Genomic DNA, 13250 nt, shown 5'->3' with positions numbered 1-13250 from the left:
CAGTTTCATTGTCCAACCTTCTTATTATTGTGTTACTGCTTATAATTAAATTATATTTATGATGTTATTACTTTTAACAAGGTTAAAGCGTTTGCATGGTGACATGGCGAATGTACATTAACATTACTCCCACCTTCTTGTCTCTCAAATCATTGCTCATTTCATCATCTCTACTGACCATATAGTTATACACTATTACAGAATTATTTCAATAAGTTGCTACATATACTTTGGCTGTGTTTGAAACGGCCTGAATACTGTCTACTAAGGCAGTACTCTGAGGGAGGAAGGCTCCGAATTGTGTCATGGGTTTTGAAGTAAGTGAATTGAATGCTTGATTAAAACGCTGCCTGTTTTTGCTCCAATATCTTCAAGTTGTAATAACTCTGGTGAGGCACAGTTAGTATACAGGTGTTCTGGCAGTTTAGTGAAATGCTGCTTCTTATAAATCCTGTCTCTAACCTGATTCAGTTACAAACGCCTTCATTTCAAATCGCTGCCTTCTAAGGCACTGACTTTTGAGACAGCAAGGCATCAAAGTTTCTGCCTTTGTTGTGCTTCTATGTTCAGGACCACCACAGAGCAGGTGTTATTTGTGTGGTTGATAATTCTCAGTGCTGCAGTGACACTTGTGTGGAGGTGGTGTATTAGTGTGTTGTGCTGGTAAGAACTGGTCAGATGCATCAGATTGTAAACCCCTCAGGTTCACTGCTGGACTGAAAATAGTCCACTAAAAAATATCCACTACCCAAATAATACCTGCTCTGTGGTAGTCCTGTGGAAGTCGTGACCTCTGAAGAACGAGGAACTGAGCAACAGATTACTACAGTCTGGAACTGCAGAACTAAAAAGTGTATGTATAGAGTCAGTGAACCGTGAGTGTAGAAAAGAGGATGTTTCGGCTGATAACTTGCCATATATTGCACATTGTCCCTATCAGAACAAAACTTTGTATGTCCAAAATCATAATTGCACTTGAATAAGAAAATACAATGAAGTTTTAAAGAATGACTGTTGTCCCTTCATAACTAAATTGTCTGACAAAATGCGAAGGGTAAATAGAGTTTTGTTCTAATATGTTTACTAAAATTTTACTCGTGTGTATTATTACTCTTGAGTGTATTGTGTTCACTTTTGCTCAAACTCTGATGAGGGTGCGTTTAGGAGCCGAAAGAAAATAATCGACTCTTCACTTGTTGAGCAAGAGAGAAAAGGAGCCGAATGTGAACCGATTCCTCGGTGGTGCGCGTGCGCGCGCGGGCCGCTGCGGTGACGCGCTTCGTCCCAGAATGCTGCGTGGTAAACAGACATGGACGCACCTGGTGTAGAGCTCCATAGTCACTGAGCACCGCCGTGTCTCCGCTCTTTTTTTTATTATTCCTCCGTCAGGACCCCGTTTGTGGCTCCAGCTCGCCCAGAAAAGGGCGCTCTCCATCGGTTTCCGAGCCCCCTTTCCCCCCTCGGACGCAAAGGACAATTAAAGGTAAGATAAAAGAACAAAAGCTCAGAGCGCTGTTAGCTGCTAACGTTAATGGCTGGGATCTCGGTCTCTGTTTTTTTTCTAATGAAGCCGAAGTTGACTTCTTATTCGAATTTTTCCGTTCCACCTTAAATGGTGCAGCCGTTACATTCGGGAACCCCGATGGCGCCCGAATGTAACTGCTGCACCATTTAAGGTGGAACGCAAGAATTCGAATAAGAAGCTAACTTCAACCTCGGCGCTCATCTGCACAGTTTTAAGGTGGAACGGCGTCTGAGTGCACCTATTTAAGGTGGAATTCGCACAATTTAAGGTGGAATTTAAAAAACTGAATTCGAACACTAATTCAAATAGGCTTTTCCCCGTTCTGTTCCAAATACAAACGGCTTTTTGTCTTAGCAGCACAGGCTATCGTTAACGTTAACGGTAACGTTAACTTGCTAACGCCCCCTCCTCCTCCTCCTCCTCCCTGAATGTCACTAACATTTTATTTTGGTGACGTAATCCTTCACCAACTTTAATTCTCCGCTTTTAGCTCCCCTCAACTCAGTCATACTGCCGCAAACTACTTTATCTGACTATACTTTCTTCTGTTCTAGCCATTCCCCCTTTCTTTTTTATCGCTTTCACTCTTCCAAGTGCACTTGTTCAAGTGTCAACACGACGCCAAAGCAAGTGGACAGGAGAACCGTTGGAAATGAGTGGAGGACTAACGGTCGCCTCGGGGATAAACAACTCAATATTTCTGTCAAGGTTTAGAATATATTTGCGATATTAAACGTTTTCTTGCAACAGTCTGCATCAACCCCAATATTGTCTTAACTAGTTTTACGTTGGGAAATTTAAAGTCCCCCCTCTGATCATCAACTATACCCATAAAAATCAAAGTAATTTCCTTTTATAAAATTCTCACAGTGCATCAAAAGTGGTTTAAATGTAACTCTGCACTTTTGCCTTCAATTGGTACGCACAGAATTATTCTTCACTCAGCTGCTCCCAGCAAATTGATGAGATTGGTCCTTTACGTTTATGACCTCAAAAGGTTTGCCTTTCTGAATTTTCCGGTTTGACACTGTTCATGGAACTCTTAATCAATTACAAACTGCATTTTTTATTGTGGCATACATCATCAACAGTGTTATTTTAAGAAATTCATAGGTGCAGTGACACAAAAAAAAAACAACCTAAAAATGAGCAAACAATACTTTTTTGAACATTATTGTTTGGAAATTACAGTGTGTAAGGATTAGTGTTAACTAGCTGTGCACATTTGTCAGGTATTTTCTATATGCCACAAATGTACCAGAGGTTTTCAGTCTTATAATTATATAAGACTTATATATTTAGTATAATTCTAAATATCATGCTACAAATCATTTCCCTGACAGGTAATGTTTCTTAGACAAAAATGATAATTTGTTCATGTGAGAACTTTCAGATCTGTCATTTTCAGTGACTCTGTGAAGGTTTATTACCAATCCAGGTCTCGTAGTAATAAATATATTAGAGTAATAGTGAGAAAGGCTTGTTGTAACTCTGTGATTCAGTTTGTGTGGTAGTGTTCAAGATCGGTTCTAGGGATTAGAAGTGAAACTCCTTTCAAACTGACATAAAGAAATGGTAGCACCGTTATTGTCAGTTTACAAGAATGACTAGTGAACGTTTTTGGTCGTCCAGGTCTGATTATATTAATGAAGGTAAAAGGGCCTCATGTTAAAACCCTGAAAGTTGTCATGCAGTTTTTGTGGTAGCGTTCAGGTCTCCTGTCCTAATGCTCTTTGCTGATTTGTCATATGCTGCAGTTCTTGATGGTACTTTTCTCTCTTTTATTTCCTCCTCTCCGTTTTGCTATGAATTGTGTTACCGGGGCAAATTCTGAACAGGTTTTTTACAATTTTTGTAGCAAGGAACTATGCAAATGTTTCATGAGTGTTTCTCTGAATGGGAAGTGAAACTGTAAAGTTGTCAGTCTGTTATTTCGTCGTCAGTTTACTGCATTCTGTGGAATAGCCTTGAGTTGGTAATTGATGTTATGAGTAACATGATCATTTAAATAAGTGCAGATACCACGCAAATGATCTTTTTTCTTTTTCAATGGATGTAGGAACTACTAGGTGTTAAGTTTAACATGAATGTTGGACAGCATGTTTCTTAAATAATATAATAACTTATCGCAAATTACAGCATAATTACTGTATTGTTACTAATGGGGGGGGGTGCCTTTTGATACTTCATAACTAATTTTGGAGTTGGAGTACTGTTGTATAATAGTAGTTAATTGTGTGTTATATATGAGAGAGAGACTCCTACAATAAAACAGAGCCACTGAACTTGTGCTGTATTGTTGAAATTGTTGTGAATTGTTGGGTTATTTACATAAACCATGTTCACTGAAAAATAGCAGTGACTTGCAGAATGTGATAAGTGTTAGTTGCTTGCTGAGGTGGTTTAAAGGAAGTAAAACCATTTTATTTATCAGGTGGAGCATCTCAGATATGAAGAAATCTCTCTGAATGTTTTCAGTCATCGAGGAACGCTCAGCTGCCTGGTGTGAGCAACTTAAGAAATTTAGACTTATGTTAAAGGCAAATTCGTGTTAAATGGACCCCTCACCTGCTGCTCAGCTGATATTAGTGCCATTTAAATTGCAGCTTATCTATGTGTCGCTGCTGAAATATGTTAATATTTATTTTCCCACAGAGTGCTGCATTTGCTTAAAGCAGATCTGACACCTTTCTCCTCATGTTTTCTGCTTGTGCGGGACAGCTGCAGAGAGAAAGTGGGATACTGTTTTCATATTAGAAAGACGTTATATGTACCTCAGTTTTCATAACTTTTTAACCATTTGTAAAAATAAATACATGCGCTTTTTAAAAAATAATATTTGTAATATTTGTGCAGGTTCTCTGCTGCAGCACTACACACATGAACTTTTAACATCTGTGAATGTTTGTAGTCATTCAACTTTTATAATTGTAATATTTCAACACGACCAGAGTCGTAGCTTAAACATTTCATGTTTAAGCTTCGTTTGCTCAGTGTCTTTGATATTTTCACTTCTTAAGCATCTCTGTGACCACAAAGAAAGTTCATCTGAAACTTCAATGAGACTCATCCAGCACCTCGTGGGGAAATTCCTTCTCCCTCGCCGGGCGTAACGGCAGGCCTACAGTCACACGGAATTACCACAACATAGCATCGCGGTTTATATAAATGTCATTTGCACAGTTTGTGATCATGTCAGGCCTGCACAAGCTATCCTTAAGAAAGTGCTCTTTATGCATGCTCAAAATATGTGCTGTTTTAATTTGAAGAATATATTTGCACTGCTTAATATCTTTTCACTTGTGTCACATGGTCACTTGCTTTACTAGAAGTGTTGGCTTGCTCGCTTGCATTGCAGATTTCCTTTATTATTCATCTTAGTTGCATTGTTATATAGCTAAAGCTTAAAATGCGTTAAAAGGCCAAATAGTTTTCAGAGCTGCTTTTTATCTCTGTGAGGGATTAACTGGCTGCCAACTGCAGAGCTCTCAGGTGGTTAACCGGGTGTAGTGCTTAGTGGATTGGATTACTGTGTAGCGACGGGTTGCTCCATAAGTAGCTCATGTACCAGGGTGAAGGCTGGAGAGCAGAAAGCCACAACCAGATTCATTTGGCCTCAGACTGAGGAGCATCTCCCTCAGACAAGATGTAACTCCCTGAATGGTGATTTCTGCACACTAGACTATGAAAACAATGCAAGCAACCCCCCCCCCCTCTGCTTCTGCTGTTTCACTGGCAGGTCCTGTGTTCAGTGTGTGTGGCCGGACGAAATCACCAAAGCTGATGAGGATCTGATCATTTTTGCAGTGGAGTTCCAGTTTTCACTTTTGCCTAGGTATGAGATGCTTGGCGTACCTCCTTCAAAATCTAGTTTTTTTTAAACATCAGCCTTTCACATATCAGCCACCTGCAATACTGCATTGATAGCAATAAGAAAAGATTTTTATCTTCTAAACCCTGCTGGGAAATGAGGATGTTACAGCAATACAGGGGAGAATAACCCAGTTAAATATATATTCAACAAATATAGAATTAACAAATTACATTTTTAAATTTTTTATTTCATTTTTATGAGTGCTTGGGTATGGGGTTTGTATAAATACTTATGGCAGCTAAATTTTACATTCCAGCTTCAGAACTTAGTTTAGCATGAAATCCATTTTATATGCATGTTAGTGATAACTATTATATACTCAATGCTTTGTTGAGATTTGATTAGTTTATTCTGACACCTACAGGGTCATCATTTATTCAGACGTTTGTTTTACTTTTTGCTGATGTACACTGGTTGCATCCAGAAATATTTCTCTATTTATATCTAAAAATGTTCTGAGTATTCATTGCCTTGCAGTTTGGAGATTGATTTGGTATTTTGTGCCACATTCATGCTTTATGTAATAACATTAAAACAAATTCTTTGCTTTCCAGAATATTTTCATGGGATAGACATAGTAAATATTGTTGTGTTATATTTCATCGCTGTCCGATTACAAATATACATCTCCATTTTTGTGGACTTTTAGTTTACTGCATCTTTTGAACCCAGCAGCTCTCCTTCACACTGTGTCAAATTTTCATGATGGATAGACTAATAGAAATTCTCCAGAATTACTTGGAATCAGATCTTTTCACACTGACTTCCATTGGAGGTTAAGAGGTTTTCCCTTTTCTGGTAAAGCTACTATTTTGGGAGATGCATATTTAGAATTGGCCAGGGACGATATACAGTGGTACACAGCAAAATTACTTCTTTCGTGTATTCTTCAAGGCGTGCCTTGTCTATGGCCAGTTTTTCCATTTTTCCAAATGAAGTTGATCTTGTCTCTTTGAACGCATGTTAATTTTACATGCTGTCATGCTGTGTCTGGAATGTAAAGAGATTTATTAATAACAGTGCAGATCAGAATCATGATCTGAATGCATGGGAGCATATGTACGATATAACTGAGAGCTCTGTCTTACAGTATGTTTTCACTTAATTTTTTGAGTTGCTTTTGCCCTTTTTAATTTTTTTAAGGATGAATTTCAGGTTTGAAGAAGTGTTGTTTCAAGTAAATGTTTTTGTCGGAACGGATCTGTTGGATAATGAGCCTCTAATAAAAATGATCAGTAATTCAGTCTTAGAATTAAGCAAGAATTCCATACAGAATCCATAATAAGTTCAAACTGCTTGTCAGTTTGGAGGAATTTGGGCAAAATGAGTCACCATTAAGGAGGAAACTGAATTAGATAAGCCATTGGACACGCTAAGCAAAAATGCCAAGTAGCCTGCTAGCCTCTCTCCACTGGAAGCAGTAGATCCATCACTTTGAACTTGCTTCATGACAGCTCATCACATGTCTTCTCTTCTCAGAGATCTCACTGGGCTCGCTTGCTTGCTGCTAGTATGTGCTGAGTTAGGAAGCTTGGATGTGTGTTCAGTATGGTGTAATTGTACTGGATTTTGTACAAGAAATTGTACAATTGTAAGGCAATTGTAAAGTTGAGGATTTTGATCAGAAGAAATAAAATACTATATATATATATATATATATATATATATATATCATTTTAACCAATGACTTCAACAAGGAAGCAAATTGTAACATAGTAATACCGTGAATTATAAAGACATGGTATGTGTGGGTGCTATAACAGCTGGAGGAGTGATACTAATACACAGTCTGATGGTTTTCTTTCCTGGTGTGCAGCACTTAATTTTTACTAGTTTAGTTATTATATGAATTATATTTAGCTTTTTGTTGTTGTTGGACGTTGTGTGATCAATAAACTACACTATGAGGGAACTAACAGGTTTAGATTATACAGTGTACTATATATGGTTTTCTGTTGAATCGTAAGCTTTTGGTAGTTGTCTTAAGTTTTGTGTAAAATAAACAGATAATTTGTGCAGAAATGACTGTGCTGTAGTTTCTTGGACAAGGCTAAAGCATGTTCAAATTAAACACTAGGCTTCTCTCTCTCTCTCTCTCTCTCTCTCAGTGGGAAGCATGTGTGACAGGGCAGATGAGGAGGTAAGGGGGGAGCGGAGCAGAGCCAGCAGACAGCAGCAGCTCCAGAGAGGAGAAGCCGCTTCAGCAGTGACGCCCTCCTCCCTCCCCAGCCCTCAGATCACTCCGGGCCAGTCATGGAGCAGCTGGGCGGACACGGTCAAATTCCACGGGGCCGACGGTGAGTTCAAAACAATAAAGTCCTCTTTGAGTGTGGGAGTGGTTTAATTTAGATTTTTAAAAGTTAGTTGTGAACCTGTTATAAATGATAAATAAGCAGTTATAACATGGACATAAAAACAGCCACATTATCTTGTTGCTTGCCAGATAATGACCTCTCATTTATCTGTGCTGCTGTATACCTCTGATCTTTCAGGTTACTTGTTTTAGATCGATCAAATTCCGCTGCGATTTACTGGGTTTGTAATCCAATTGCTAACTTAGTGCTACAGGTAAGTGGAGTAAGTTAGTTAGGCTAAACTAAATCTTGTTTAGGGTTCACAAAAAGGTATTTAAATGTTTTGTACAAATTACAAATAGCAGGAATTGGAAACTGGTCTCATTGTTTCCTCTTTTGTCGGGGAATAATTTTACACACTTTTCATAGTTTAATTTAGTTGTTGAGGTTGGAATGAAGTAATCTTAGCCCATATTTTTTGAGGGCCCCTTTTACAAGTTCCAAATTAAAAATATTTATATAATATGTATTCTCTTATGTAGGAGTGGAATCAGAGGAAAGTTTTAAAGATTGCAACAAGAATCGAGAAGCCATGCGACTGTGCAGAGATGGTGAGTTGTAGATATTTTCCAGGTGTACATGTGCTTTCTGATGCTGGATTTGTTTGGAGCTGTTTCATTGTTATATATAATATATATTGTTTTGAGCACATTCTAGTCATCAGTACAATATGCTGGATATGACGAGGGACTCTGTCAACCTCTCTCTTTCTGTCTCTCTTCCTCTTTGTAAATGTGTGCTATTTCAGTATAGATTAGTAACTTTAACATACAGACAGATGCACAATGTGCAATGTTTGGTCTGTCACAAAACCTAGTTCTAACCAGTGTCTCTCCTCATGAGGCAGATTATTGAGACGCTCTAGTTAGAGAGTGATTGCGTCATGGCTTGTTTCTGCCCACTGCATGCGACTTGTGTTTACTTAACTTGGCAGTTAGCATCACCTCAGTATGTCAGCGTGATGGATTTCGTTCTTCTCGTTTTTATCTCCATTTTAATTCTTTTTGCTGTGGGAGAAGAGTGAAATAGACAGGCGTGTGCTTGCGTTGCATTATGGGATTGCCTTAAAGACTGAGGAATGGTTCAATGCTACCCTAAAATTGGGCCAGGGTAAGGTATCTCAGTAGGCAGCCTACGTGTAGGAAGTGTGCACAATATGACATAAAATGCTCTCTGTGTAGACAGCTCACTAGATTTTGGGACATTGACCCATTGTGTTGTCTGCTGTGTATTTCTTCATGAAGTTTAGTAGAGTGTTTGATTAATTTAAGCTTAATAGGATACTTTTGAATAAGCAGCTTAGGTGAAACTTATTGGAGGAGTATTGGCTTATAATCAAAGTTTCTATGCTGATTTAAAAAAAAGAAAAAACACTCTGTCAAAACAGAAGTAGAGCTGCCGTTCCATTTGAAGCAGATACACTCAAATTAGAAGCAGAACATCCTGTTATTTGTTTAGCCTTAAACAGTAGTCAGTCAAAGTAGTTAGCTGTGATCTTTGTACAGGTTTGAGAAGGGTTTATGCATGTCAAATAATGTTTTTTTAATTAGTTGCAGGAAAGGAATTTAATGTTTTTATTGACCATTGTAGATAGTTGCCCAAACCAGGTAGCTTAATCCCTATTGCTTATGAGTCATATTCATACACCAGACCTGTCGTCCTCAGACAGCTTTTTATCCCTTCGTCATAACAAAACACAGTATAACAGTTATTAAAGTGAATTAATAATGTTTATGCATTGCTAATCTTGTCTGAAGTAGACGTCAGGTTTACTCCACTGACCTTATGTCAACAATGGAGTAAACAATAAAAACTTTACTTGAGATGTCCTCTCATTTTGCATGGATGTTTTAACCAAAGTGGCTACACTGTGTACTTGTGAGATCTCTTATCTAGTGTTACATTTGCATGGGTACACAATGAAGCCAGTGTGCACACATGGCATTTTGTGATTTGCAGCAAATCGGTCTGACTGTAGAGAGACTGTAGAGAGTCTGTAAAAGTCACGGTGTCTGGGAAACTGTCAGAATTATCAGCCTTCGTTTGACCAGAGTGGAAACAAACAGCTTTGGTGTGGTATTGATTGGAAGTGGACTTGCTGGGTTTGCTTATCCTTAGTGAAAGCCGCTGAGTGTTGGGCTTGTTGGGGAGATGTTTACCAAAGCTTAATGCCTTTTGTTTGCCTCAATCTTGGACAAGATCTTATTAAACATATCAGTAAACCAGAGCATGAAAAAAAAAAAAAAAACAGGCTGTAGTTCTTCCTGAGCCATGGTGTACTACATTTCAGTAAGTTTTAATTTCAGTTTCATTTACATGTTAGCGTTTGCCAGGAAATGTAAGCTGCAGAATGAGTGCGTAGTCAAAACATTACTCAGCCACACCCAGTACCTGCCCGAACACACACTGATCAGGTGGGGTATTATTATCGTTCACCACCTCAGGTACACAGCGAGAGATGTATACAGATAGATGGATTCATTCTGGTTTCTGTTGCCAACACTTTAATTCCCTGATGAAAAAAAAGAGATGTGAGCTGTGGGTGTATGTTGGTAGAAGATGCCCTTTCAGTCGGTATGTGGATCAACTCCTAAACATTTTAAGAGAAAATACAAAACTAGCCATGGATCAGTACAACAGGCCAAATGCTTTCAGAGCATGAGAAAGCCATGAACCGTTCTCACTTCTGTTCCTGCAAACATGTCTGAATTCAGATGTTGTTATAAACATAATAACTGGCATTAATGCTTAATCATATCTTTTGCTTGTTCAGTTTAAGGGCCACTTTTTTATGTAAATATGAGTTTAATGCACCATATAAGCATATAATGGTCTTAAAGGGTACTATTTATTTTTCAGTATTCCATAGTGGCTTGATAGTAGTGGATAGATAGAATGAAAACATAACATTAAGAAAGAAGAAAGAATTAGATTTGAGCCCCTTATATATTTCTGCTTTAAAATATTCTGAATTTGAGTAATATTCCAGGTAAGAAATGATGATGAGTATGTCATTTGCATGGTTTTGTCTCTAGACATTGATGCAAAATTGCAAAACCTGACTGGACATTCCACTTTACACTGTTTGGGGGTGTTGTAATCAGAGGTATTAATGTTCTTTGTGTGAAAAAATGATAATTTTGGGACATTTGCGTAGTATAAAATATGTGCTAATGTTGAGCAGGGCCTTGTAACGTGCAGAGTTGCACGAATTGTACAGTCATCAGTGGAACATGACTGAAGGCTGGGCCGCATGGTGAGGTGCACTGAGACTAGAGACACACACACAGGCTCACAGTTAAGGCAACGAATGTGTGCCATCTCTTTCTGTGCACTGGTTTTCTAAAGACTGCTCTGCCTAGATCATTTATCACTGACAATGAGGAGGATGGTGAAATTATCAGCTCTCTCTCTCTCTCTCTCTCTCTCTCTCTCTCTCTTTCTTCCTCTTTCCCTCTCTCTCTCCCTCCCTCCCTCCCTCCTCCCCCCCTCCTTCCCTATTCGCTCTCACTGTCAAACCTTTTTCTCTTTCTTTTTCTCACTTTCTCTTTCCCTGTCTTAGTCTCCGTTCTCTCACTTGTTTTTCCTCATTTGCCATCTTTCCTCCCCCTCCCCCCAACACACTGAGTAAGAAGGCTTTTGATTGGCTCTGCTTTTTCTGTCTTATCAGCCTTTTTTGCATGTCTTGCCTGCTCCAGTTTTCTGAGCATTTCCTCAAGTGCTCTTCAGACCAATGTCCAGGGAATTTGTAAATTACACGATAGACTCCTGTTTTATTTTTTATTATCAGGAGCCATCTGGACCCTCTCAGCATGACAGCATGCCTTGAAGAAGTGTCTTGCTTTAGTGATGTTCAGCCTCTGTGGTTGTTATGTTATAGTAAGTGGATGTTTGCCCTTGATCTTTGATGAAACTCGATGCCATCATATTCTCCAAATTTATTATTCTTATGGTGGATATTTAAATGTGCCTTAATAAACATTGTGAACCCTGCAGACATGCAACAGCACAGTAATTCTTCCTGATTCAATACCACAACTAAAACTGAAGTTTTATTCAGCAGACAGTTCTTTAGCGACAGACACACAGTTCCATAGATGCTAAGTGTTGCTAAAAATGTCAGTAATTTAAACATAGAAAAATTATCCGACCAATAGTAGCCTTATCAGAAACTAACCACTGATGAAGGGCTAGGGAATGACTGCACTGAGAACAGAGTCAAGCACTCTACCACAGTAAGGAAAAGAGAGAGCAGTTAATGGTGATAGATAGGGAAATTGAGAAGAGGCAAGCGACTACAACGTATCATGGATATGTCTCAAAGCATTAGATCAATGTTTGAATAAAACATCTTATGGATGAAACAGTTCAGCCTGAAAACAACTATTTAGACAGGATAATAAAAGTGCAGTGTTGTTTTAATCCTCGTGGCATTTTGACCAAAACGTGGCACAGATGCTTAATTAAGACCCCAGAGAACTGTGTAAACTTGTGGAAAGTGGATATTCTATGTCACTTTTTAAATGATTTGCCATTTGAAGCTAGTCTGCCCTTCAGAGTTGGAGCCAATGCATCTATAGCAAAAATACACCACACAATAAATAGCTTCTTTTAGTTGAAATATCTTCCCTTACATTGACCCCAATGATGAAGTCCTTCCATTGGGTATTCCTGAATCATTGTTTACTAGAAATTATATCAAAGAGAGTGCCATTTTTAAGAGATACTAGCACTCAGATTGGCCCTCAGTCCACCATCTTCTGAGTGTGGGAAAAGTACTGCTTTTGACACTAGTATTGTTATACCAACATAGTAAGTACATGGCCTCATACTACACTGCAGGATACATAATCTTGTTCACACATTCCACCAGCCAAACCACACTGTTACTCATACCCATTGCAGTCAGTGTAGTAATATGACAAATGGTTTTGCCTAGAGGAACTCAATTAATTTTCCCTAAATTAGTCATCTGCAGGGGCTGTCCCCTGTGGAGCAGCTTTACATTTTAAGGGATTGCTCATGATGTCTGTAGCTGGATGTTATTACATGGACGTGAACCCTTGACCTTTTTGCTTCTTGCTCAATGGCCAAATTCTTTGACCTCTGGGTTTCCACCTCCTGTTCTAATACTCATTAAGGCGTGTTGGAGTCAAAAATCAGCTTGATTTACAGTAAGTGGCCCTTCTGAACATCTGAAGTGTGTTAAGTGTAATGGAGGACTTGAATCATCCACCACCCATGAGCAGCTTTCAAATAGAGCTCGGCGCTGTGTCCACTACACTGAAAGCTGTACTCTCTGCAGGAAATTGAAAAGAGAGGCCAGGCTGTAGCAGTTGCATCACACTAATATTAACCTCCTTAGGCCCCCTGTACCACATTGAAACACCTATGAGTAAGCTTGCTTAAATTATTTCTTACTCATAGCTCAATGAAGCATGTAGAGAAAATCTGTCAAAAGTGGTGGCTGCATTCTTACTGTATTTATATTCCTACA

General features: G+C 38.7%; 1 protein-coding gene across 3 annotated transcripts in view; it reads left to right on the top strand.

Annotated features, from left to right (window-relative positions):
- Positions 1 to 1305: 1305 nt before the first annotated feature.
- LOC136697408 (ataxin-7) overlaps positions 1306 to 13250 on the top strand; it is a 31115-nt gene continuing 19170 nt past the window's right edge. For 2 of the 3 annotated variants that reach the window (XM_066672489.1, XM_066672487.1), the window contains exons 1-4: positions 1306 to 1483; positions 5265 to 5360; positions 7508 to 7696; positions 8236 to 8304. In XM_066672489.1, coding sequence (XP_066528586.1) covers positions 7516 to 7696; positions 8236 to 8304 — 250 coding nt within the window. In that variant the 5' untranslated portion in view covers positions 1306 to 1483; positions 5265 to 5360; positions 7508 to 7515. The remainder of the gene's footprint in view (positions 1484 to 5264; positions 5361 to 7507; positions 7697 to 8235; positions 8305 to 13250) is intronic. The other variant, XM_066672488.1, reaches the window with a different exon arrangement.

This window comes from Hoplias malabaricus, chromosome 5 (assembly GCF_029633855.1).
Source record: "Hoplias malabaricus isolate fHopMal1 chromosome 5, fHopMal1.hap1, whole genome shotgun sequence".
NCBI classification, from domain to species: domain Eukaryota; kingdom Metazoa; phylum Chordata; class Actinopteri; order Characiformes; family Erythrinidae; genus Hoplias; species Hoplias malabaricus.
This window is presented reverse-complemented; position numbering and strand designations above follow the sequence as displayed.